General features: G+C 36.6%; 1 protein-coding gene and 1 non-coding gene across 2 annotated transcripts in view; one reads left to right on the top strand and one right to left on the bottom strand.

Annotated features, from left to right (window-relative positions):
• The window catches only part of MCU (mitochondrial calcium uniporter), a 201,225-nt gene that overhangs the window by 157,015 nt on the left and 17,246 nt on the right, over nt 1-26,964 (top strand). The window contains exons 3-5 of the mRNA XM_055425490.2: nt 14,191-14,361; nt 15,443-15,547; nt 26,544-26,704. Coding sequence (XP_055281465.1) covers nt 14,191-14,361; nt 15,443-15,547; nt 26,544-26,704 — 437 coding nt within the window. The remainder of the gene's footprint in view (nt 1-14,190; nt 14,362-15,442; nt 15,548-26,543; nt 26,705-26,964) is intronic.
• On the bottom strand, nt 19,085-19,191 carry LOC129556090 (U6 spliceosomal RNA). Its single transcript, XR_008685923.1, has one exon. It is a non-coding gene; the product is annotated as a U6 spliceosomal RNA (small nuclear RNA).

The following is a 26,964-nucleotide window of genomic DNA, read 5'->3' on the forward strand; positions in this document are numbered from 1 at the left end:
TTACTTTGCCAACCAAGGTCCGTCTAGTCAAGGCAATGGTTTTTCCCGTGGTCATGTATGGATGTGAGAGTTGGACTGTGAAGAAAGCTGATCGCCAAAGAATCGATGCTTTTGAACTGTGGTGTTGGAGAAGACTCTTGAGAGTCCCTTATACTGCAAGGAGATCCAACCAGTCTATTCTGAAGGAGATCAATCCTGGATGTTCATTGGAGGGACTGATGCTAAAGCTGAAACTGCAATACTTTGGCCACCTCATGAGACGAGTTGACTCACTGGAAAAGACTCTGATGCTGGGAAAGGTTGGGGGCAGGAGGAGAAGGGGACGACGGAGAATGAGATGGCTGGATGGCATCACCGACTCTGTGGACATGAGTTTGAGTGTACTCCGGGAGTTGGTGATGGACAGGGAGGCCTGGCGTGCTGTGATTCATGGGGTCGCGGAGAGTCGGACACAACTGAGCGACTGAACTGAACTGAACTGAACTGATGATCAAGATGTTGGGCATCTTTTAATGTACTCATTAACCATTCAAATATGTTCTTCAATGAAGTGCTAAACTTTTCGCCTGTTTAAAAAAACTGACTGTCTTAATATTGATTTGTATGCAATCTTTATATATTCCAGAATTTTTCACGTTACTTTTAAAATAATTTTGTGGGAAAGGGTGGATTTTTTAAAATCATGTCTTATTATTAATGGCTATTTATATACAGTTGGAAATTCTGTATTTATTGTCATCATTTATATTGAGGGCATAAACATACCCCACCACTGTCTTTCCTTCTGGCTTTTAAAAACCTAACAACAAAAAGGAAACACAAGTAATAAAATCATAAAAAATGATAGAAACAGAAAACCTCAGTGTTTTAATGTGGGAACATTTCTCACCAACCTAGATGTAAGGTTGGGAAAGCTGAAACACCTTATTTTTCCATTTTAAAAATATATCCTACAGTTTGAACTTTTTTTTTGGTAAGTAGGAGTTTCAGTTTGAATTACCAAAATATGGTTAAACTTGTTGCATCACAAAAGTCTTTTTGAAGACTTTTATGAAATTGACTTTCACATTGCTAAGAAAAACAACCATGTAAACTTGGAAAGATGTTTAAACTTTTTGTGCTGACAGTATTTAAACTGGGTTGGTGTGGAGCAGAAGTAAATTTATATCACAATTCAGATGATGTCATCCATTCTAGGATTGCTATCATTTATTTCAATATTTTGAAGTAAGTTTTGAGGAAATCGGAGACTGCTATTTCCCTCCAGAATGTGACTTGGTTAAACTACTGATATTGTTTTAAGCAGTTAGTTTCCAATTTTTGTCTGTTAATATACATGTTGATAAAAAGAAAAATCCCTTATATGCGATCTCTTATGGAAATTAGAAAAGCAGTTAACGTTAATGGCTATCCCCATCTTTGAAATAATGTTAAATTTCTTTTCCAAAAAACTACCAGGATTTTTTTTTTTCTCTAAGAAAGATCTTGGTACCCTGTGAACAGATGGCACATCTTCCAAACTTAGCAACATGCATGCTTTTATGACCTCAGAGAAGATAGGAGCTCTATCCTTTGCAATATGCATTGGTTTTTTTCATTGGCATTGAAGACTTCCTCCATCCCTAAAAGAGGCCTTGCCTGCTACCACAGAAGTAACCAGTATTATGAGAACAAGATTTTGTGAGAAAAAGAATAAAAATATAAATTCTCCTTTGCTAGATTAAACTTTGGACAGGAGTTTTGCTTTTTAAGAGAAGAGAAAATTTATTACAAGGGAGTGTTTTTAGTTATGTCTTGATTAGCTTGGGGGATATTTGGGCCTTTATGAATGAGCATAATCTGCCAGTTCAGGACCTTACAGTCATTATTTCGTACTTGGTAGAAAACTCATGAGCCCTTTTAACCAAGCTGTAGCTCTGAAATAGAAAGAAGTAGACAACCTTGTGAATTTTTCAGCTGCTGGAGAAAGTTTCTGTCTAGGCTAGTCATGGATGGAAAGGTTTGTCAGTTTCTCTGTAAGAATTAGAAAAAACTTAGAGCTCTTGAAGATTACTTCCACTCAGAAACCTTAAATTGGAACTTGGATTTCCAGTTGTTTCACTGTTAATACTGCATCAAAACAGAGAGTGGTATAAATTCAATTCTAAGAGTCTTAGAAGAAATCTTAGGTTCCTTACACATGCTCAGTCAAGCATCATCTGGCAAAGTGAACTGTGAGAGCTGTTACCACCTACCTTTCCCAGAGTCTCTGAGTTTTTACAGCTTCTTTTCATCAAAACAGAAAGACACAACCTTTTTAGATATCAAAGGTAATATTCATGTTCCGTTCCATCGCTCAGTCGTGTCCGACTCTTTGCGACCCCGTGGACTGTAGCCTACCAGGCTTCTCCGTCCATGGGATTCTCCAGGCAAGAATACTGGAGTGGGTTACCGTTTCCTTCTCCAGGGGATCTTCCCGATCCAGGGATCAAACCTGGGTCTTCCGCATTGGAGGCAGATGCTTTAACCTCTGAGCCACCAGGGTTAGCATGTTCCAAAACCAAGCCATTATGTGACTTTTTATTCAAGCTAAACAATACCAGTCTTATAATTGAAATGTCCTTTTATATAGAATTAAAATTTATTTTCTGTTTTAATTTGTAAATTTTTATTTCTTTAAAAAAAAACAAAATGACTGTTATTTGTTTAAAATGAGGAAAAATGCTTCAATTTTTTTCATATTTTAAAAATATGGCAGTGTACTAGTCTGCTCACTAGTAGTCTGCCATAACAAAATACTGTAGACTGAGTAAACAACAAAAATTTATTTTCTCACAGTTTTGGAAGCTAGAATTCCCAGATCAGGGTGTCAGCATGGTTAAGTTCTGATCAGAACTCTGTTCCTAGCTTGGCAGATGGCCACCTTCTCACTGTGTTTCCACCTAGTGAAGGTGTGGGGAAAGTGCTTACTCTTCATGTATAGCCCTTGTGCTGTCAGATTAGCACAACAGATTATCAGATTACCTTTATCTTTTCCTTTAACCTTAATTACCTCTGAGTGACCCTATCTCCAGATAGGCACATGGGGAATTAGAGTTTCAAAAATACAAATTTTGGAAGATCACAATTCAGTCCATAACAGTTAATGTGAAGGAAATAATTTTTCAATGCAACAAATGTGTTTTATCTAAAATTTTTATGTATAAATTGTTTGAATTTTTTCAGGAAATAGGTCTAAGGGGGGAATCCATACCTTCTTCAGGTTGTCAAGGAGGTCTGTTATCCAGAAATACCTAGGAACAGGAATTGGTTTATATAATTTATGTTCTTTTTCTCCTTGTTGCCCTCGGTGGAACAAGTCATTTTTGTTCTCTTAGGGTTTAAAGGCTTGACTGGAAATTTTCTAATGGAAATTTGTATGACTTTAGTTTTTATGACTAGATTTTAGAAAAAGCAAGAAAAACTACCAGCGAAACCATTTTTCTACATCCTCATTGAATCTTCTCAGCCTCCTTGTGAGTTATTAGAATCTCTGTGTTAAAGGTAAGGTGAATGAGGTAAGGGTATATTCAATAATGTGCCCATACATTCAAGGTGTTTCCTGTGGTAGAATTTGAGATTTTCAGGAACTGTTTTCAAATCTGAGATTCCAATATCTATCATTCTTATACAGCACTTTACTCTCTGTACTTCAGGATTGTATTCCACTTTACACCATCCAGAAATTAAAGTGAGTCAAAAGTCAAGGATTAATGAAGTTACTTTCAAAGCAGGACCATGAAAAGAATTATTCTTAAAAAATAAAAAAATGTTAGGGCGCTACATTAGGACAGGATTTTATTTTTACAAAACAATATAAAATATTTGATTCTCAGAATGAATAGATGAAGGATGTGGATGACCTTTTATTTAGCCCAGATGCTTTTGACATTTATGAGAGATTAATTATCTTCATAAACAGATTTTAAAAGAACCAGATTCAACAAAAGTTATATAGGTTGTTCTACTATTTGTAGACAAAAATAGATGCACAACTTCAGAGTTGCAAATTAAGTTTTATTTGAGTCAAAATGAGGACTGCAGCCTGGGAGACAGCACCTCAAATAGCTCTGAGAAACTATTCCAAAGAGGTAGTGGGGAAGGTCAGTATATAAGATTCTGGTGAAGAGGGAGTTCATTGCAATCAGCACTTACTTTACAAAAGATTTCTACTAGTCATGAGGAGCAGATATCATTTAATGATTTAGTGCTTTTCTAGATACGAAGAGATGCAAGGATTGGGATGATGAAATCAGTTCCTGGAAATATCTAACTATCTAAAGCACTGTTCCACCAGATTCCCTGGTGCACAGAGAGCCTCACTCCACCCTGAACTCCCTCAGCGGGTGTTGAAGGTCAGCAGCTGCAGCCTCACAGGCTTCGATCTCGCTGCAGCCTCACAGGCTTCGATCTCGGCAAAGCCGACGGCAAAAGCCCTTCTTGTTGTTCGTCACTGTCAGTGCTCTTTGTTGTCATTGTCCTTCAGTCATTGCTAAGTCACGTCCGACTCTTTTGCAGCCCCTTGGACTGCAGCATGCCAGGCCTCTTGGCAAGTGCCAATTTGTGTTTGACGTATTTAACATAAGACCAATAATGTATGTCAGGTGCTCAGCCATGTCTGACTCTTTGTGACCCCATGGACTGTAGCCCATCAGGCTTCTCTCTCCATGGGATTTTTCAGGCAAGAATGCTGGAGAGGGTTGCCATTTCCTTCTCCAGGGGATTTTCCTGATCCAGGGTTCAAATCCGGGTCTCCCACACTGCAGGCAGATTCTTTACCTTCTGAGCCACCAGGGAAGCCCAAAACCAATAGTACCATATATTTTAAAAAAGGTTTATAATTCTGTTTTCACAAGTTTTATCATTTAAGCCTAGTAGTAACGTCACATAACTTTTTTACATAGTTCTACAGAGAGAGGTTCAGTTGTACAAACACTAATTCACCTTAGGTTCACAGTGAAATATATAGTTGATTTCACTAAGTTAATTTATTTTGCCACTTGAAAGGACCCAACAGCTGGATTTATCAAACTACTAACTTTATGATTTTAGACTTCCCAGGTATTCCAGTGGTTGAGAGTCCACCTGCCAGTACAGGGGACACAGCTTCAATCCCTGGTCCAGGAAGATTCCACATGCCATGGGGCAACTAAACTCCTGTGCTGCCAGCTCTCTAGAGCCCAGGAAGTGCAACTTCTGAAGCCCTCACACTCTAGAGCCTGTGTCCCACAGTAAGAGAAGCCACCACAATGAGAAGTCCATGCACCACAAGAGGAGTAGTGAACCACTGAACACAACTAGAGAAAACCTGCGTACAGCAGAGTCAAAAATAAATAAGTTCAGTAAAGTTTCAGGGTATAAAATTAATATCTAGAAATCTGTTGCAGGAATTCCCTAGCAGTCTAATGGTCACGACCTGCACTTGCACTGCAGTGGGGGTAGGGGAGTGGGGGTGGGTTTGATTCCTGGTGGGGAACTAAGATTCCAGAAGTCACATGGTGCAGCCAAAAAAAAAAAAAGCAAACACTATTGTGTTTCTATAAACTAACAATGAACTATCAAGAAGAGAAATTAAGAAAATAATGTCCTTTATAATTGAATCAAAAATAATAAAGTACCTAAAAATAAATCTAACCAAGGAGGTAAATACTTAGAAAACTATAAGACTTTGATAAATTCAAGATGACATGAACAAATGGAAAGATATACCATGCTCATGGATTGGAAGAATTAATCTTGTTAAAATGATCATATTCCCTAAGGTAATCTACAAATTCAGTACAATCCCTATCAAAATACCAGTGGCATTTTTTTTTTTTTTTTTACAGAACTAGAACAAATAATTCTAAACTTCATATGGAAACATAAAAGACCCCAAATAACCAAAAGAAAACATTGGCAGTACACTTTTGACATAGGTCTTACCAATATTTTTTGGATATGTATCCTCAGAGAAGGTAAACAAAAGCAAAATAAACAATGGGACCACTTCAAACTAAAAAACTATCAACAAAATGAAAAGGCACCCAATTGAGTAGGAGAAGATACTTGCAAATGATTTATCTGATAAGAGGTTAATATCCAAATTATATAAAGAACTCATGCAACTCAACATTGAAGACAAAAACAACCTGATTAAAAATTGGGCAAAAGACCTAAATAGATGTTTCCCCAAAGATAGCCAACGGACATATGAAAAGATGCTCAATATCACTGATCATCAGGAAAATGCAAATCACACTACAATGAGATATCACTTACACCTGTCAGAATGGCTGTTACCAAAAAGGAAATAACAGTGTTGAGGAGAATGTGAAGAAAAGGTGGGAATGTAAATTAGTATAGCAACTATGGAAACCAGTATGGAGGTTCCTCAAAAAAAATTAAAAATAGAACTACTATAATATGATTAAGCAATCCTACTTCCAGGAATTTTTTTGAAGAAAATAAAAACACTAATTTGAGAAGATACATGCACCCTTATGTTAATTGTAGCATTATTTACAATAGCCAAGATATCAGAGTAACCTACGTGTCCACGGATAGATGAATGGATGGAGAGGTGGTATATATGTACAATAGCATATTCCATTAAAAAGAGTGACATCTTGCCATTTGGGATAACATGGATGGACCTTAGGAATATCATCTAACTTTGCTGTACTTTATTATTCTTAGCTATAGAAGAAGGGCAGGCTTTCCAGCTAGCTCAGTGATAAAGAATCTGCCTGCCAGTGCAGGAGACACAGGTTTGATCCCTGGGTCAGGAAGATCCCCTGGTGAAGGAAATGGCACCATTTCCCATGGTAAAGGAAATGGGGTTGCAAACAAGTTGGACGCTACTTCATGACTAATCAACAGCAGCATAGAAGAACATCCCTTATAGTCTGTATGATTTCTTTAATCCTTCCAATACTAAAATTCTATTATTGTATTTCATATTCTTAATGCAGAATAGTAAAAAGAGAAAGAAAAGAAACAGATGATGGCAAGGTCATAAGCCACTGGAATCATCTATCATATAAAGTTCAGTTCTAAGTATCTCTGCAGAGAACACCCTAAATGTGCTTCCTTATTATACCTTTTCCTTTTTCATAATAAATCTTTAAGAGGTTTACAGTTTTGTTGAAACCAAGCAAGACCCTGTGGGTCTCCTGTGTACAAATCCTTTCTGCGTCCCCATTTCTTGTTTATAGAAAATAGGCTTCATTCAGCCTTCTGTGTTCCAAAGGGTTGATTCAAACAGCTGCTAATCAGGGAGCAGAAGGAATGCAGAAACAAGGGAGGAGCAATCAAGAAACAATAGGACAGCCTTGGGGCAGTATATACATATAATATGAATTAAATGTATATCCATATAATATTTTTGAGCTCTTCTGCAGGAACTGAGGCCCCCACCCAGGTGAAAGATGGTAACTTCAGACTGAGCACATGATTCCTGGGGCACCACCCAATTACCTCACCACCAACCAATCAGAAGAAAGTCACAAACCCTGCAGCCCTCACCCTAGACTTTGCCTATAAAAACTTCTCCCCCAGATTCTTTAAAAAACTAGGAATAAAACCACTATATGACCCAGTAATCCCACTCCTAGGCATATACCCTGAGTAAGTCAAAATTGAAGACACATGTACCCCAGTGTTCATTGCAGCACTGTTTACAATAGCTGCAACATGGAAGCAACCTAGCTGTCCATCGACAGATGAATGGATGAAGAAGTTGTGGTACATATACACAGTGGAATATTACTCAGCCATAAAAAGGAATGCATTTGAGTCAATTCTAATGAGGTGGATGAACCTAGAGCCTATTATACAGAGTGAAGTAAGTCAGAAAGAGAAAGATATACTAACGCATGTATATGGAATCTAGAAAGATGGTGCCAAAGAGTTTAATTGCAGGGCAGCAGTGGAGAAACAAACATAGAGAACAGATTTATGAACACGGGGAGAGGTGAGGAGAGGGTGAGATGTATGGAGAGAGTAACATGGAAGCTTACATTGCCATATGTAAAATAGATAGCCAATGGGAATTTGCTGTATGTCGCAGGGAACTCAAACAGGGACTCTGTATCAACCTAGAGGGGTGGGATGGGAGGGAGATTCAAGAGGGAGGGGATATGTGTATACCTATGGCTGATTCATGTTGAGGTATGACAGAAAACAGCAAAATTCTGTAAAGCAATTATTCTTCAATTAAAACATAAATTAATTAATAGTATTAAAAAAAAACAGACAACTTCTCCCCCTAAACTGTTGGGGAGTTTGGGATTTTTGAGCCACCCATTTTCCTGATTGGCCATGCAATAAACCTTTCTCTGTACCAGACCTTGACATTTCAGTTTGTTTGACCTCACTGTGCATCAGGCACACAAACTTGTGTTCAGTCACAGTGTTTATAAAATTATATATTTTAGAGGAGATTTTGCTAATTATTTTTAACACTGATTAATTTTCCTCCTACAAATTTTAGCAATTGGTTAAATAACAAGCATTTTTACTATAGGACTTTTTCTATAATCTCCCAAGCATTTTTTAAAAATTTATTTAATATATTACTTCTTTAACCCGATGTCTATTGTCCTTGCAGTTCTCTTTTTACTCTGGAAAATTCCTTGCCTTTTAATTTTTGTTCCTACTTCAGTTGTCATATTCTGTCTCTCAGTATTTATACTGGATGCCCTGTAATTTCTAGGTTTCTTTGAAGTACACTGCTCCAGAACATATTTTAGATTATTTCTTATTTATTGAAATGGAAATCAGAGCAAAAGATTTTTTTTAGCCAACCAAAAAGCTACTTGATGCAATTTGCATTTGAAAAGAATATTTAACTCTAGAGAACAGTAGCTGACAGCTGTCATTAGCTTGTAAATTCCCATTGTGACTTCACTACAACCAACAGCCATTTTGTATATTATTAAACTTGAGGAACTTTGGTAATTGTTATTCTTTGGTTGCAAAACAAGAAATCTAATATTTGCATTACAATCGAGTGTGTGGGAAAGGAGGAGACCTGGGGGTTTATTTCAAAAGCGGTATTATATTAAAGATTTGTTAGTTCTGAAATGTGCTATCTATGCCAAGTTTTTCAAAGCTTTCATATTTGACTCCTTTTAACAATTTCATAATCTTAAAGAAAAAAGTTAAACTGAGTGATTAAAAACCTTAATTTTGTCTGTTTACTTTGTCTCAGTTATTTTGAAACAGTAATCCCTAAGCACTTACCCATGAAAACGATATATTAGTGAAATCTTCCATAGTTTATGTGTTTAAGATTCACAGATTCCTATCTTTTATTTTAGTTCAACTCTGACTACTTCTTGAAATCTGTGGTTGAATATTTTCACATGTAGAAAGAAGACTGGATGGTGGTGAGGGAGAACACCAGGTAGACAAGTTAATCACCTAATTTTATGACCCCATCATCATTACTGCTTATAGAACAAATAAGGATATTTATGTTACTGGCTCTGACTTTAATGAAGCAATGGATGGAAGGATTCTTTTAAAAACGAGAAAGAAAATGACAAAAATTTCAAGTTATTTTAGATATTGAAAACTTTAGATGGTACATACTATGTATTAACTTCATATTACTGTTTTGGCCTCATTTTCCTTAGAAAACTCAGACTGTCCTTTTGGAAAGAATAAATAGAGATTTATGACTCTGCTTTTTATTTTTTATGTAAAAATTCAAATCATGTATGCACAAAGCATTAACTGCTGTGGGAATTGCTATCCTTTCAACAGCTAGAACACCAGATGAAAACACATGAAAATACTGTTTTTAACACTGGACAATAGGCAAGACAGGACTTTGATCTGAGGAAAGAAAAGCAAATGAATTTAACCTTACATTGCTTCAGCTCACAGCCTGAGGCTTTGGTTAAATACTAAGCCACAAAGCCAGGCTGTAACAACTTCCCAGGAGATACCAATTACCAGAAGCTGTAAAGGAGAAGGAAGCAGCAACCCACTCCAGTATTCTTGCCTAGAGAATCCTGTGGACAGAAGAGCCTGGTGGGCTGCCATCTATGGGGTTGCACAGTCAGACACAACTGAAGTGACTTAGAAGCAGCAGCAGCAAAAGCTGTAAAATGAATAACAGTGCTCACTCAGGGCCAGAAATCATTTGACTTCTCTCCAGCTAGAGAGGAGAGGCATCACTGACTACATGAACATTCAGTAGAGACTCCCAGAAGAAGCATAACTTGGAAGGGGGGCCAAATTTGCTCTAGAATAAAAGATTCTCTAGATTTGTTTTAAAAGACTCGAGAGGATCAAGCTAATATGCAGTAACTATACAACAAAATCCAGCATTCAGCAGCGTAAAAGTCACAATGTCTAATCGCCAGTCAGAAATTACTAGGCATGTGAAGAAGCTGCAGGGTTGTGGGTGGGGGCAGGAATTATTCAATAGAACCAGACCTAAGAATGATGGAATTAACAGATAAAGATTTTAAAATAGTTATTATAAATATGATTATTATATTCATGGAAAGAAAAGAAAAAACATAAGCACAATACAAAGAAAAATAGAACAATAAACAAATGGAACTTCTAGAGATGAAAATATGTATGAAATGAAAACCAGTATGGATGGCATTAATAGCAGATTAAATACTACAGAGGAAAAGATCAGTGACATTGAAAATACATAGCAATTTAAACTATCCAAAATGAATCTGAGAAAACTGAAATATATGAAAAGAGTTTCAGTGCCCCGTGTGACAGTACCACATGGTATAATATGAATGTAATTGGAATCCAGAAGGAGAGGTGTGGGAGACATGAAGAATGAATAATGGCCAAAGTTTTTATAAATTTGATGAAAATGATGAGCCCACAGACCTAAGAAATTTAACAATTCCCAAGCAGCACAATCATAAAGAAAACCATAGACAAGAACATTATAATCAGATTGCTGAAAACCAATGATAAAGAGAAAATATTAAAAGCAGCCAGAGGGAAAAAAACATACTACATACAAAGGAACAAAGATAATGCACACAAATATATAACATACTGTACAAACCAGAAGTTCTTTAGAGTACTGGAAGGAAAAAAATACTAGATTTTTAAACAGCAAAATTGTCTTTCAAAAATGAAGATGAAATAAAGACTTTTTCACACTTAACCAAAACTGAGAGAATTTATTGCCAACATATCTGCCCAACAAGAAATGTTTAAGGAATCTCATGAGACAAAAGGAAAATGATACCAAATGAAAATATGGATTATACCAAAAAAAAGGAGGAATACCAGAGGGTAAATATGTACATAAATATAAAAGACATTTTTCTCATCTTGAAATTTTTTAAATAGTTGTCAAAGTAAAAATAGTTTGTGGTTTATAGCATATAGAACAATAATACAATACAGGGGAAATGGAAGCATATTGTTGTAAGGTTCTTACACTATATCTCAAGTGGTATAATACTACTTGAAGGTTAACTGTGATAATTAAAGATGTATATTACAAACCCTTGAGGTGGGTTCTGCAAACCCAATAGGCCAAGTCCAGTGCACTCCTTAATTTTGTAAATAAAGTTTGTTGAAACACAGCCATGCATATTTGTTTACATAGCGCCTAGGGCTGCTTTTGTACCACAATGCAGAGTCTTAAGTTCCAACTGAGATTTTATGACTGCCAAAAACCTAAAGTATTTAATGTCTACCCTTTATAGAAAAACATTGCCATTACTTGTTGTTGAGTAACCCAAAACCATGAAGAGGTACAGTTAATAAGCCAGTTTGTTGTTGGTATTGTTGTTTAGTTGCTAAATTATGTCCAACTCTTTTGTAATCCCATGGACTGTAACCCACTAGGCTCCTCTGTCCAAGGGATTTCCCAAGCAAGAATACTGGAGTAGGTTGCCATTTCCTTTTCCATGTTATCTTCCCAACCCAGGGATCTAACCTGGGTCTTCTGCACTGTCAGTCAGGTTATTTACCACTGAGACACCAGGCAAGCCCATAGTAGAGATTAAATGTAATCATAAGAATACTCAGTTAATCTGAAAGAGGGCAAGAATATATGGAAAGTAGAAGAAAGAATTGAGTCAAGAAAAGTAGCAAGATGGCAGACTTATACATAACCATATTTATAATTTATTAAATGCAAATGATATACATACTTTAGAAGACAGAGATTGTCAGATTGGATAAACTAGCAAGACTCAACCATATGTTGTCTGCAGGAAACCCACTTAAAATATAGACATGGGTAGGTTAAAAGTAAAAGGATGAGAAAAGGCATACCACAGAAACATATGTCTACTCAGAGACTTGTAAGTAAATAATCATAAAAAGCTTATTCATAGTAGTCAAAACCTGAAAACAATCCACATGTCAGTCATGGTAAATGGATGAACGAAGTTATGGTGTTGCCATGTATAGTTAAATGCTTCCCAGCAATAAAAACAAATCAACTACTAATGCATGTAATAACATGGATGAATCTCAAAATCATCCAGGTACAAAAGAGTACACGCTATATTATTCCAGCAGTATAAAAGTCTAAAAAAACTAAACATAATCTATGGTGACAAAAATCTAATCAGAAGTTGCCCAGGAGTTAACTGGAATGAGGATCAAGAGAATTTGGGGGGCCAATGGAAATGTTCTTTATTCTGTTACATCAGAATTCATCAAATATTCATTTCAAATAAGAATGTATTTTGTTATTGATAAACTGTTTCTTTTTTTTTTTTATTTCTAAAAAAGAATTTTATTAAAAAAGCACAAATGCAAAGAAATGAACAGAGGAAAATTTATGCGTCGAACCTGGACTGGTCACTTATGATAATATACATGCTACAATTCCATTCTCCCCAATCATTATTGATAAACTGTTTCAATAAGCGTTATTTAAGTCATGAACAATGTAGTGTGAGGCTTCTGTGTTCATTATAGGTGTTATCGTTTACTAGACCAGGCGAGGAAAAAAGATGTAAATGACTACAATAATGACTGCATTTAGAATCTCCAGAACATTGTTCTATGTGTATTTCTTCTCAGCTCTTCAGTTTTAAGGAGTGTGAATCCTTATAATCTTTATACAATGTATCTTTTAATTCTTTTTTTAAAAAAAGGTAATAAATAAACATCACTCATCTGAAAGCAGTATATTGTTATAAATAGTTTATTTATTCCTCACAACAACTGTATCAGTTAGGGATTAAATCCATTTGATATATGAAAAGGTGAGGCTCACAGAAGTTATGTAGTATGTCCAAAGTTAAAGTCAGGATTCCATGCCAGATTTGACTCCATACCCTGTTTTCCTTTTATAGGCTAATGCTAAATTACCATCTTTAAATGCTTGGTTGCTTGTGTAAAAAATCTTGTTCAAAATTTATTTGAAAATTCATTTGAAAATGATTTGAAAGAGTTATTCTGACACTTGTTTTAGAAACTAAGGTTCTATAAATTAAGAGTTAAGGAATAAGATAAGAAAATAAGGAGTTCTGTGCCACTGTTGCAGAAAATCCTGTCAGTTGTGTAGCTTATGATAATGTTTCCCTTAATAACTTTTTGTTGGTAAGTCCCAAAATGTTGAGCTTTGACTTCTTGCTAACCTCAGGAAAATGTTCAAGAGAACTTAAATTGTTTTTTATTGTATCATAGTATGTCCACACTGTATAGGAGAATGCTTACTTATCAAGCACCTTGGATATAATATTATATGTACTATAAATATTAATTGCTGTCCTTGAGTAAGTCTTACTTATTAGTATACTTTCACAGGTTATTCTCCACTAATCCTTGAAAGATCTGGCTCTCAAGAGCTATGTCCTACAGGATATAGAATTTGGCCCAGCAATCTCTAGCTACTTAATAAAATTTTAGTAAATGGAATCAGGGTTTGTATTCACCAATACCAAGAACTTTACCTCAAATTTCTGGGAAAGCCTCTTCTTGACCCACTTGAAAGATAATCTTATGCATATTTTATTTTTTCTGAAAAGTGATTTGTGTGATAGATGTAGTCTTCCATAAGCCAGTTCCCGGAATAATCTTCAATTAAAGCTAAAGGGCATATTCTTGAACCTTTGGAAACATTTTAAACCACACTAATAATAATAAACCCCCATTTAAGAAGATTAATAATATCACTTTAACTTAGAATAAAGTCTGATTATCATATGATTATGGGTCTTTTTCATTCAGATGTGACAGTGGTGTATCAAAATGGGTTACCTGTGATATCTGTGAGGCTACCATCCCGGCGTGAACGCTGTCAGTTCACACTCAAACCTATCTCAGACTCTGTTGGTGTGTTTTTACGACAACTACAAGAAGAGGATCGGGGAATTGACAGAGTTGCAATCTATTCACCAGGTATAGTCACCTTCATTATTCATTTCCACCCACCCCTTGTTCCCCCCATAAACTGCTTCTGCACACACACACACACACACACACACACACACAGGCACTGCAAATGAATCCCATGCTTTTAACTTTGGGACATAATTTTTTGCTTAGCAAATGTCAGGAGAGACAGTGATTTCTCTCGCAGTTTTTAGAATATCATTATTCAGTTTTAGCAAGGGTAAAAATTAATACACAGGGATCTCATTCAAAAGCACCTCACATATAATGCCACGGGCAAAGATGAGCCATCAATCACATTTTATACTTTTGAGACCTTTTGTCATTACCTTAGGCATAAAATAAACTTATCCAGTAGTTGAGTCACCATCTCTGAAGATAAGAAATATTAGGACTTCTTTTTAGATCTTTTTATGTCTTTCACATAAATGTTTATAAAATAGACATGTGATTTGAAAGTAATAGAAAATAAGGCACTAAAATTCCCACTTGATATCCATTTCATTTATTTAAGTGCCTTACATTTTTACCACTTTCACTTTGAATTATTTTAAATGTACAGAAAACATAAAAGCCTAGTACAGTAAATCCCTGAAGTTTAAATATGCTTAATTCTCAACTCATAATTAATAGATGAACTTGGTGTACTTTACTCACCCTAGCATCTGCCCCTACTGAGTTATTGGCAACTAATCAGTAACTATACTGCAAAGTCCCATATACTAGAAGATGTTGGTTTTTTAACAACCAATTTCCATCATAGACAAATAGACATCCATGCAGCTCTCCCAGTGACCCTAGGTTTCCAGATGACATCTATGTATCTATGTAATTATTTCATTTGTTCACAAAGTTCTGCCAGAAAAGTACGTTGTTAAATCTTCACAGACTTGAGGCCGTGAAAACAAAAAGCCTCAGATAATACAAGCTTTATTTCACATAGAGTTTGGGGATAAGGCAAAAAGCTAACTGAAATTTAAAAGACACAATTTTAAAATCTACTTTGAGGATTGCTTTCTTTCCTGACCACTCTTGAATAATTGTGGACATATGACAAATTAAAATTTTCACATTTAAATTTTCACAGATGGCGTTCGAGTTGCTGCCTCAACAGGAATAGACCTCCTCCTCCTTGACGACTTTAAGCTGGTCATTAATGACTTAACGTATCATGTACGACCACCAAAGAGAGGTAAAAAGTAACCTTGATAAGGTCAGAGAAACATGAGAAGGACTTTTGGAAAGAACTTTGTTTTTCCCTGGATAAACTTGAGAAACAGACAGTATTCAAAGAATACTCAAAGTTTTACATATAGGTAGCACTTGGCTAGTATACTGACTAAAACATAGAAACCAAAAGTGTTCTACATAACTTAAACTCCCTTCCCTCCATTCAAGCCAAAAGTAGCATTATTTTAATGTTATTTGGGGAACCTTTTGTAAACAAATTATGGAACTCCCTGTCCTCTTAAACGTATGTAACAAGAATTAACCCCCCTTTTTTTGATGGCTAGGGGTTAGCAGTCTGAAAGTCAATTATTGTACAATAATAGTTCTTGGGAACTTCTGACATGTATATGCTTTTGTGTGAAAAAGTTAGGATATTTGCCTTAGGTGCAGATTCTAAGAACACGCCAAGAAACTCAGTAATCAAATATTTTCAAGAACTGCTGTTCAAAACCAAAGTTAATGCAAAAAATTCTTGATAAACCATAAAAAATTTAAATAAAGACAATCAGTATTACTGATTTTTCTTTTCACCCTGCTCTCCAATGTGACTCTGCACAGTACTGATGGTATTAAATAACCCTCTGAAATAGCATTTTGAAGTATGTCTTTTTGGTCATTTTTCTCTCTTTGCCTTGATGGTCAGTCGCTTGCTGCTGCTGTTAATTCCCCTCCTACTACCAGCACCACATCCATCAGCTTCCTAAGACATTTGTTTTTTTCCATTCTGCTTTTTGTTTTGTTTTGTTTTTTTGCTGCACGGAATTCTAGTTGCCTGACGAGGAATCAAACCTGTGCCCCCTACAGTGGAATCACAGATTCCTAACTACTGGTCCGCTAGGGAAGTCCCCTCCATTCTTCTTTTGTGAATTGTTCCTAATGTAGAAAAAGTTCAGCCTAAGTATTGAACGCCCTCCTCAAAATCTGGTTTGCCTCTACCTTTACATTTTTTTTCTTTTCCTTTTAAATGATGCTACTTTTCTTCCACTGTGTGTTCCTTTCTTCTTTTCTGGACTATGTATGTCCTCATTCTTTGCCATGTTAGCGTTTGCTCACCTTTCCTCTGAGATGCCTTTTTCCTTTTTTCCCGTTTCCTCATGTCAGAATCATCAATGTCAGCTCTTCCATGAAGCCTTTCATGATCTTGTTCTTTCTCTGACTCCCAGCTAACCAGAAGTGATCGCTGTCTTCTCTGAATCCTTCTTAATCCTTTTTCAAGTGCTCAGAGGGAAGGTCCTGTGATATTTATATACCTGTTGACTTAGGTAATCATTTTCTATTGAGTGAATTAAGTGAGTTAAAGTATCCTTTAAATAGTAAGACATTACTAAGTCAGATTTTATTAAGTTGAAATAACATGTAAACCAAGAATTGTTAGCTATATATATTAGCTATGCTAATACGTTTTTCTTCTTTATTCTCTGATTCTTGAAGTAGAAAAGTTCTCTAAAATAGCAGAAGTACAGGCCTTATTTTACTTAGTTTTTGTTGTTTTTTAAATTTACTCTTTATTTTTTCTCCAGGTTTATTGATATATCATTGACATGTACAATACTATGTACATTTAAGATATGCAGTGTGATAATTTGATACACTTAGGTATTGAGAAATGATTATCACAGTAAGATTAGTTAATACCTCCATCATTTCACAGTTACCATTTCTTTTTGATGAGAATACTTGAGGTCTACTATCTTAGCCATTTTCAAGTATACATTACAGTTTTAACTATAGTCATTATGCTGTACATTAGATCCCCAGAACTTATTCATCTTATAATTATAAAATTAATACCCTTTACCAACATGGAACTACCACATGATTCAGCAATCCCAGTTTGGGGTATATATCCAAAGGAAATAGAATCTCACTAAAATATTAAAAGTTGACCAAGGTAGTCTTATGTAAGGTATAACTAGAAGGAAAGTAATGATACAAGCTTCCATCTATTATGTTTTCAAAAACTAGAGGTATTTTAATGAATTAATATTTCCAACCATCTTGTCTAATACTGTTTTTTAAATAGAAATGAATATGTTTTAATTTTTTAAATAAGACTGTTCTCAAGTTGAATAAGGAAAATAAAGGTAGAAACCGAAAAGGGGAGAAATTATATTTAATTCTTTGGTAATCAACTTGGTAGCCATATATAACTCTTTGACTTATCTATACCTCAGAACTGTAGAATATCTGTCTACCTTCGCTAGAAGACAGACATGAAGTTTGCAAGGGTCAGAAGTCTCTAATTCATAAGATAATTGTAAATTGAAATGTGAAATTTGGTAAGCTCATTAGCAGCATTATTATAAAGTTGAAAAAGATAATTTTAATATTTAAATCTAAACATCAAATCTCTCTCAGCTCTGCATTATTAGCCAATGAGCAATTCAGTCATTATATACCATTTTTCACAGAAGCTTAATAATACTCCTTTAAGTTTATAAACACTTTTCCCCTTAACTTTTAAAACATAGTGAAACTAAGTCTTTTTTTCTTTTGGAAAAATGTAAGTTTTAGGGCTTTCCATGTGGCTCAATGGTAAAGAATCTGCCTGCCAATGCAGGAGACGCAGGTTTGATCCCTGGGTCATGGCAACCCACTCCAAGGGTTTGTGCCTGGCGAATCGCATGGACAGAGGAACCTGGTGTGTTACAGTCCATAGGGTCGCGAAGAGTCAGACATGACTCAGTGACTCAGCACACACACACACAAGGTAGTGTTTCCATTATATTATCTTCCTCTCCCTGTCTGAGGAAGATAATGAGGGCATCCAAGTTACCATTCTTTTCCAGTTGCATTCAGTAAGAAAACAGTTGAATTTCTATGTTGAGAGGGAGGCCGCTCATCCAGAAGAGTAAGCCTGTTGGTCTCAACATCGTAACTGTTTTTAGTGAAAGTGCAGTTGGTAAAGAATCCGCCTGCAATGCAGGAGACTCCGGTTCAATTCCTAGGTTGGGAAGATCTGCTGGAGAAGGGATAGGCTACCCGCTCCAGTATTTTTGGGCTTCCCTTGTGGCTCAGCTGGTAAAGAATCCACCTGCAATGTGGGAGGCCTGGGTTCGATCCCTAGGTTGGGAAGATCCCCTAGAGAAGGGAAAGGTTACCCACTCCAGTATTCTGGCCTGGAGAATTCCATGGACTGTATAGTCCATGGGGGTCGAAAAGAGTCGGACACGACTGAGCAACTTTCACTCACAAATGGAGAAAATAAATTAGATAATGAGAACACTAGGATTTTGTATATACATCAAGCAGATGGAACAAATATAGTTTATCTAATAAAAGTTAAAATAGTTAATGAAGGAAAACTTTCCCAGAATAGTTTTTTTCAGATTTCTTTTTTAAATTAATTAATTTTTAAATTGAAGGATAATTGCTTTACAGAATTTTGTTTTTTTCTGTCAAACATCAGCATGAATCAGCCATAGGTGTACATGTGTCCCCTCCCTCTTGAACCTCCCTCCCATCTCCCTCCCCATCCCACCCCTCTAGGTTGATACAGAAAAATATGAAACGCTTCATGAATTTGCGTGCCATCCTTGCACAGGGGCCATGCTAATCTTCTCTGAATCATTCCAGTTTTACTCTATGTGCTGCCAAAGTGAGCACCAGAATAGTTTTTAAAGTCTTGACACTCAGTTTTTTCTACTCATTCCTTACCCTCCTTTAATTTTCACTTTTCTCTCCTGTTTTTCTTTTCCCTGTGTTTTGGTAGCACTTTAGAACTAAAAATGCTCTATGAACGTTGTGCACCAGTAAACTTTAACTTCACACACTTCACCAGGCACTGAGGATAGAGAACTTATTCATGTATATTAGATCCTAATATAGTTATTAGATCACTACATATTACATAGATACCTAAGTACTAACAACTCTTGTACCTAACACCAAAATTGGAGGGAAGAGACAGAAAAAAGCTGAAATGAAACAAAAGAGGCAGGTCATAGTAGCAAGGCTAGCTGCAAGTTCCATTGCATTCTCTTGGTTACCGTAGCTATATATGGCTGGATTCCCCTCTGATCTCTGCAGGGTGAGAGAAGTAGTTATTTTAGCAATTAGATGGTTTTAAACTTGATATTGGGGCTTCCCTAGTAGCTCAGACAATAAAACATCCACCTGCAGTGCAGGAGACCTGGGTTCAATCCCTGGGTTGAGAAGATCCCCTGGAAAAGGAAATGGCAACCCACTCTAGTATTCTTGCCTGAAGAATTCCATAGAGTTAGGAACCTGGTGGGCTACAGTCCATGGGGATTGCAAAGAGTCTGAAAGTTTTTGTAATAAGAAGAATCATTTTGATTGGCACCACTGAGCCCTTTGTCCCATTTATCCATGCAGAGGATACTGGAGACCTTGCTTCTGTCCTAATAATGTGAATAATTGAGAGAAACAGTTGAACAGGCAAACCAAATACCAGTGACTCAAATAGCCAGAGTCTTTGCCAAACCATTATACTAGCTGAAAAGACTGTTTAAATCCTATTATTTTTGCACATCTCTCTATCTTTGTGTCGCTTAATTATCCTGGCATTGATGGCATGTGCAGAAACATTAATAAACATCTTAATTACATTTTTAGTGAAGCATACTCAAACCATCCAGAAGTGTTTCTGCTAAGCTATTAGCAGATTTATCTTCTCTCTTCCTACAATTTCATCTCCAAATATGTGGGCAGATTTTTCAGTGTTGAGGGATTTAAGCTTGTTGTTTTCCTCTACCGTGACAATACCATGGAAGCATATTCTCCCTGTCAGGAAAATCTTAACAAAATAAAGCTAAGTCCCCTGAGTTTGCCAGGGCTTTTCTGATACCTGGTCAGAAAGATAACAGCTCTTTGTTCAGCCAGGTCTAGAACTGGAAATCTGTAAGCTTGATCTGCTATGAATTATCATTTTATAATCCTTCCATTGCAGTTTGAAGGTATATTGGAGCACATAAAATCTTATTTGTTTTGAATAGGTAATACATTCACAATGTTCAAATCCCAAAGTCTAAGAATATATAGGAAAAAATTTCTCATCCCTGTTTCACCAGCCATCCTTTTCTCCTCTTACCAGCAAGCATTTTTCTTAGTTTTTTATGTTTCCTGTCATAGATAGTCAGTTCATTCATAAGCAAGTGTGAATGCATAATCTTTTCCCCTTTTTATTCAAATAATAGCATAACATACATATGGCGTATGTCAGTCAGGATTCAATTGGGAAAGCAGAACTCTGAATAATGTGGAATAAAAGGTTTATTATAGGCATGAGACTTTGTACAGTTGTACATGAAAGTAAAGAAGTAAAAGTCTGTTAAAGGGAGCTTGGAAGATCAGAGAAAAGGTACCAATTTTGAAGTGGTGGCAAATGTGGACTAATGAAAGCTTGCCAGGGAACTTGGAAATTCTCCTTAACTCTTAGGTTAAGGAGAATTAGCAAAGAAGGGCTGGTGGAGAAATCCCCGAGATAGTGTTATCAAATAGAACTTCTATGACGATGAAAATGTTCCATTTCTGCACTGTTCAGTATGGTTGCCATCAATCCTGTGTGCCTATTGAGCACTTGAAATGTGGCTAGTATGACCGAGAAACTGAATTTTACATTTTATTTCACTTTAATTAAATAGCCACACATTGCAAGCAGTTACTGTTTTGGATAGCACAGCTCTAGAAGGTGCGCCTGACTGTAGGTGTGACTTTGCTGTTAATCATCAGAAGTGGCAGTTGCGGATAAAGAGCTGGATGCAGAGCCAGGGAGACCAGGCACACACTGGCGTCTCCAGGCACCTCTGCATCTGTCTTACTACCTTCAGAGCTTCTTCAGGGCTTCTGCTTCTCTTCTACTTTCCAGAATCTCACTTAAGTCTCTCTTGTGGCTAACTAATTCAGAACCATACAGGGAATTTTGGGGAATTGGGGGGTATTTAGGGAAACATCATTCCAGTGAAACTAAATGTCAGGGTATTAAACCACCAGACTGCTTTCCTTAACTAACAGTGTATTCTGAAAATCTTAAAATACCAGAGCATAAAGAATTCCTTATTCTTTTTCATAGCTGCTGTCTACTGTATGAATGTATAAATGTATGTACCCATTCATTTAACTACTTATTTTATAATTTATTGTAACAAAAAAATCAATGGGGAAACAAACTTGGATTGAGAAATGTTTCTGACTGTACCATAAAATACAGAAGAAGCCATGAAAGAAAAGATTGAAATAAAAAATAAATTTTCTACACAGCAGAACTCATAATATGAATATTAGTTTTAAAATAATGTCTTCAGTGAATGATATTTTAATAGAAACTGACTTTTTTATAAAACAAATACCAAGCCTGATTTCAGATTTTATAGATTTTCAGGTTATGATTGACCACGCATATTTGATCATTAACGTCTGTGCTTCATTAGGAAAAGGAAGATGAGAGGGTCTATTTAGTTTGCATGTTTGCTTCCTTTCTTCTTTCCTCCCTTCCTCCCTCCCTGGATTGCTAAGCACTTTTAAGTGTAATTATGATTTGAAAGTGGAAATAGAAAAAGAAAGAACATGAAATAAAAGTCATTGGACAACCAGTCAGATCTTTAGCCACTCTTGCTAGCTCTGCAATTTTGTGAATATCATTATTAGGTTTCATTAAGGAAAGGAACTAGCTTATATTTGATTTTTCCCCACCGCAGTGAGGCTTCCTAGGTGGCTCAGTTGTAAAGAATCTGCCTGCCAATGTAGGAGCTGCAGAAGATGTGGGTTCAATCCCTGGTTTGGGAAGATTCCCTGGAGAAGGAAATGGCAACCCACTCCAGTATTCTTGCCTGGGAAATCCCGTGAACACAGGAGCCTGCCCATCTACAGTCCATGGGCTTGCAAAGAGTTGGACATGACTGAAGTGATTGAGCATGTGCCTCTGTAGAGAATAGCTCAGTTCAGTTCAGTTTGGTTCAGTTGGTCAGTTGTGTCCGACTCTTTGTGACCCTATGGACTGCAACACACCAGGCTTCCCTGCCCATCACTAACTCCTGAAGCTTGCTCAAACTCATGTCCATCGAGTCAGTGATGCTGTCCAACCATCTTATCTTCTGTCGTCCCCTTCTCCTCCTTTTTTCAATCTTTCCTAACATCAGGATCTTTCCCAAAGAGTCAGTTCTTCACATCACGTGGCCAAAGTATTAGAGTTTCAGTTTCAATATCAGTCCTTCCAATGAACACCCAGGACTGATCTCCTTTAGGATGGACTGGTTGGATGTCCTTGCAGTCCAAGGGACTCTCAAGAGTCTTCTCCAGCACCACAGTTCAAAAGCGATCAGCTTTCTTCACAGTCCAACTCTCACATCCATACATGACCACGGGAAAAACCATAGCCTTGACTAGATGGACCTTTGTTGGCAAAATAATGTCTCTGCTTTTTAATATGCTATCTAGGTTGGTCATAACTTTCCTTCCAAGGAGTAAGCGTCTTTTAATTTCATGGCTGCAGTCACCAACTGCAGTGATTTTGGAGCCCGGGAAAATAAACTCAGCCACTGTTTCCACTGTTTCCCCATCTGTTTGCCATGAAGTAATGGGACCGGATGCCGAGATCTTCATTTTCTGAATGTTGAGTTTTAAGCCAGCTTTTTCACTCTCCTCTTTCACTTTCATCAAGAGGCTCTTTAGTTCTTCTTTGCTTTCTGCCATAAGGGTGGTGTCATGTGCGTATCTGAGGTTATTGGTACCTAATACAAAAATGTTTGTTAATCTTATCTCTCTAGAACTCAGATTGCTGGTGCTGTTGTTGTTTAGTCTTTAAGTTGTGTCCAACTCTTTTGCAACCCCATAGACTGTAGCCCACTAGGCTCCTTTCTCCATGGGATTTCCCAGGCAGAAATACTGGAATGGGTTGTCATTTCCTTCTCCAGGGATCTTCCTGAGCCAGAAATTGAACCCACGTCTCCTGCATTGGCAGATGGGTTCTTTACCATTGATCCGCCAGGGAAGCCCATTGAAGAACTCAAATTCCTCCCTTGTAAATTATGGATTATATTTAGGAGAATAAATATGGAGTAATATGTATGAGAGGATATTGTTAACCATGGATAATTTATGCCTACCTAAACAATTATCTTTTTGAAAGAGGACTGAGCTTGCAGGAAGATATTAATATTGATATAGTAAAAGCCTTATAACTCAGTTCCAGGCCTGGGGATCAGGAGGCGTGGACTTTACCACTTTACGGTGACATTCCAGAGTGCAGTTTTCTCTTTTTGGAACTTTGGAAAGTTTAGAATTATTTGTGAATGTGAGCTGCAACTTTAGTGCAAGACAGACTCTGTTGACACAGACGACTTCTCGAGCTAAAGGTGTTCTTGCTTTAATCTTTTCCCATTAATGCAGCACACATTCTTTGAAGTATGCAAGATACTGTGCTAGGTGCTATCGCCCATATTACTGTATCAGCTCTTCTTTAGTCCAATTTGGTACTCTTTTTTGAATTTTTTATTGATTGAATCTGTGACAACTCTAGTGAAGGACAACCTTGAAGAATATTTGAAATACACGCATGACTAATTCTTTTTTTTTTAGACCATTTTTATTATCACAAAAGAAACTACATGCCCAGTAGCAGTCAACTCCCATTGTCACCTCTCAGCAGCCGCTTGTTCTTGTTGCTCTTTTTTAGTCGCTCAGTCATGTCCAACTCTTTGCGACCCCATGAACTGCAGCACGCCAGGCTTCTCTCCCTCTTTCACTATCTCCCTGAGCTTGCTCAAACTCATGTCCATCGAGTCGGTGATGCCATCCAACCATCTCATCCTCTGTCGTCCCCTTTTCCTCATGCCCTCAATTTTTTCCAGCATCAGAATCATTTCCAATGAGTTGGCTCTTCAAATCAGGTCAGAGTCTTGGAGCTTCAGCGTCAGTCCTTCCAGCAAATATTCAGGGTTGCTTTCCTTTAAGATTGACTGGTTTGATTTCCTTGCTGCCCAAGGGACTTTCAGGAGTCTTTGCCAGCACCACAGTTTGAAAGCATCAATTCTTATGGGCATTTCATATAAATGGAATCATATAATATGTAGCCTTTTGTGTCTGGTTTCTTTCATTACATATGATTTTTTAAGTTTCATCCATGTCATGGTAGGACATGGTAAAATTAATTTTAATAACTTTTCAACTAGTCTCATGTATCCAAACTATGATTATTTCATTTTATGTATCATCAATATAAAACTTTATTAATGAGATATTTTATATTCTTTAACTTATATGAAGACTTTTTTTGTGGTGTAGATTTTCTCTAGAGTACATCTCAGTTCAGTATAATCACCTTTTAAGTGTTCAACAGCCATGTGTAGTTAGAGGCTACTGTATTGGATGGCACAAGTATTAGAACTCCTGGTTTTAGTTCAGAGCTCTTTTCACTGCATTGTACTTAAAATGTACACATTTTTCTGAAGATATGGAAGCAAATTTTTAGAGAAATTATATTGGAATCTAAAATGAGTTTCATCTAAGCTGCTCCATTCATGCCTAATTTTCTTTTTTTTAATTAATTTTTTTAAATGTATTTAATTGGAGGCTAATTACTTTACAATATTGTAATGGTTTTTGCCATACATTGACATGAATCAGCCATGGGTTTAACATGTGTTCCCCATCCTGAACCCCCCTCCTACCTCCCTCCCCATCCCATCCCTCTGGGTCATCCCAGTGCACCAGCCATGAGCACCCTGTCTCACGCATTGAATCTGGGCTGGTGATCTGTTTCACATATGATAATATACATGTTTCAATGCTATCCTCTCAGATCATCCCACCCTCCCCTTCTCCCACAGAGTCCAAAAGACTGTTGTATACATCTGTGTCTCTTTTGCTGTCTCACATATAGGGTTATCATTACCATCTTTCTAAATTCCATATATAACACATGACTAATTCTGACCATGGCTTATTTTGATTTAGAAGAAGGCTGACCTTCTGCTCCAGTTAACAGATTGTCACATTTAAGGCTAATAAGATTCTAAAATAAAGCTTTACTTGGGTGCTTTTTAAAAAATTCTTTGACAGCTAAGCTTAGCTGGCTTTTTATTAAATTTTCAAAACATAATTTTTAGAGTTCTGGAAACACATGCTACTCACAGAAGAGGATATTGAATCAAAGAATTCTTTAATCATTTACCTTTTCAGTCATTCTCATGACTTCATGCTCTTTCAAGCTTGATATTGAGACCCATACAGCTATTCCATGTCTTTGCCCAACAGGAATAAATAAAAATTGATATGTTAGGGGGAAGGTATATAGAGGCTAAGATTATTAGGATGATGATATTTTTATTTATACCTTTGTAGTTGCAAATTTGAAATACTGTATGGTTTTCCCTCAAGTGTTAGTTACTAAAGGGAAAAAATGACCAATTAAAATGGCAGGACAATAGATAAATTATAGATCAAAATTTTAATAAGCATGATAATAATCAGATTAATTCTAAAATCCTCTACTAGTTTTTAACATATTATTTTAAAATTTTTGTCTTTATCTAAATGAAGATTATTATTACTTGTAGCATTTACACTTCCAACAGTATAATGGCTTCAAAATTTTCAAGTTGCCCAAATTTGGAACTTACTTTCTAGGATTTATAGACCCTTCCTTTTTAAAAATGAACTATCCCTTTCCTTCAGTTTAGCACTGCAGGTAATTTCCTTATAGTGGATGAATCTGCCTTGTTCTTATCACTGATAGCCTTCGGAATAGCATCTCCTTATTTAAGGCAGCAGTCCCCAACCTTTTTGGAACCAGGGACCGATTTCATGGAACACATTTTTCCACAGTGGGAGGTTTGGGGGGACAGTTCAGGATGATTCAAACCTGTTTAATTTATTGTACACTTTATTTCTAATCTAATGCTGCCACTGATCTGACAGGAGGTACTGGTCTATGACCCCAGAGACTGGGGGCCCTTGAATTCAGGCTTAAATTTTTAAAAAACATAATCTTTTTCTTTCAGACCTCTTAAGCCATGAAAATGCAGCAACACTGAATGATGTAAAGACACTGGTCCAGCAGCTATACACAACGCTGTGCATCGAGCAGCACCAGTTAAACAAGGAGAGGGAGCTTATTGAAAGATTAGAAGATCTCAAAGAACAGCTGGCGCCCCTGGAAAAGGTGCAAATTCAAATTTCACCCTTTTCTCTTCACTAGTATTTTTTCCAGAGCATATATGTTTGCTTTTTTCCCCCTCCAAGTTGTATGTGATTGAATTATGTTAATCTGATGAGTTTGGGGAACTGAATCATAAAAATCTTCCAATTAAAGCTATGAAAGAACTTTAAAAGAAATAGTTTGGGCCTTGATAATGGACCTAGAGCTTTGAGGCCTGAGTATATTCTCATTGACCAGACATACTACCTTTATGACAGATTGGA

The sequence above is a fragment of the Moschus berezovskii genome, chromosome 12 (assembly GCF_049115385.1).
Source record: "Moschus berezovskii isolate FMDL1 chromosome 12, NW_MosBer_1.0, whole genome shotgun sequence".
Classification (NCBI taxonomy): Eukaryota; Metazoa; Chordata; class Mammalia; order Artiodactyla; family Moschidae; genus Moschus; species Moschus berezovskii.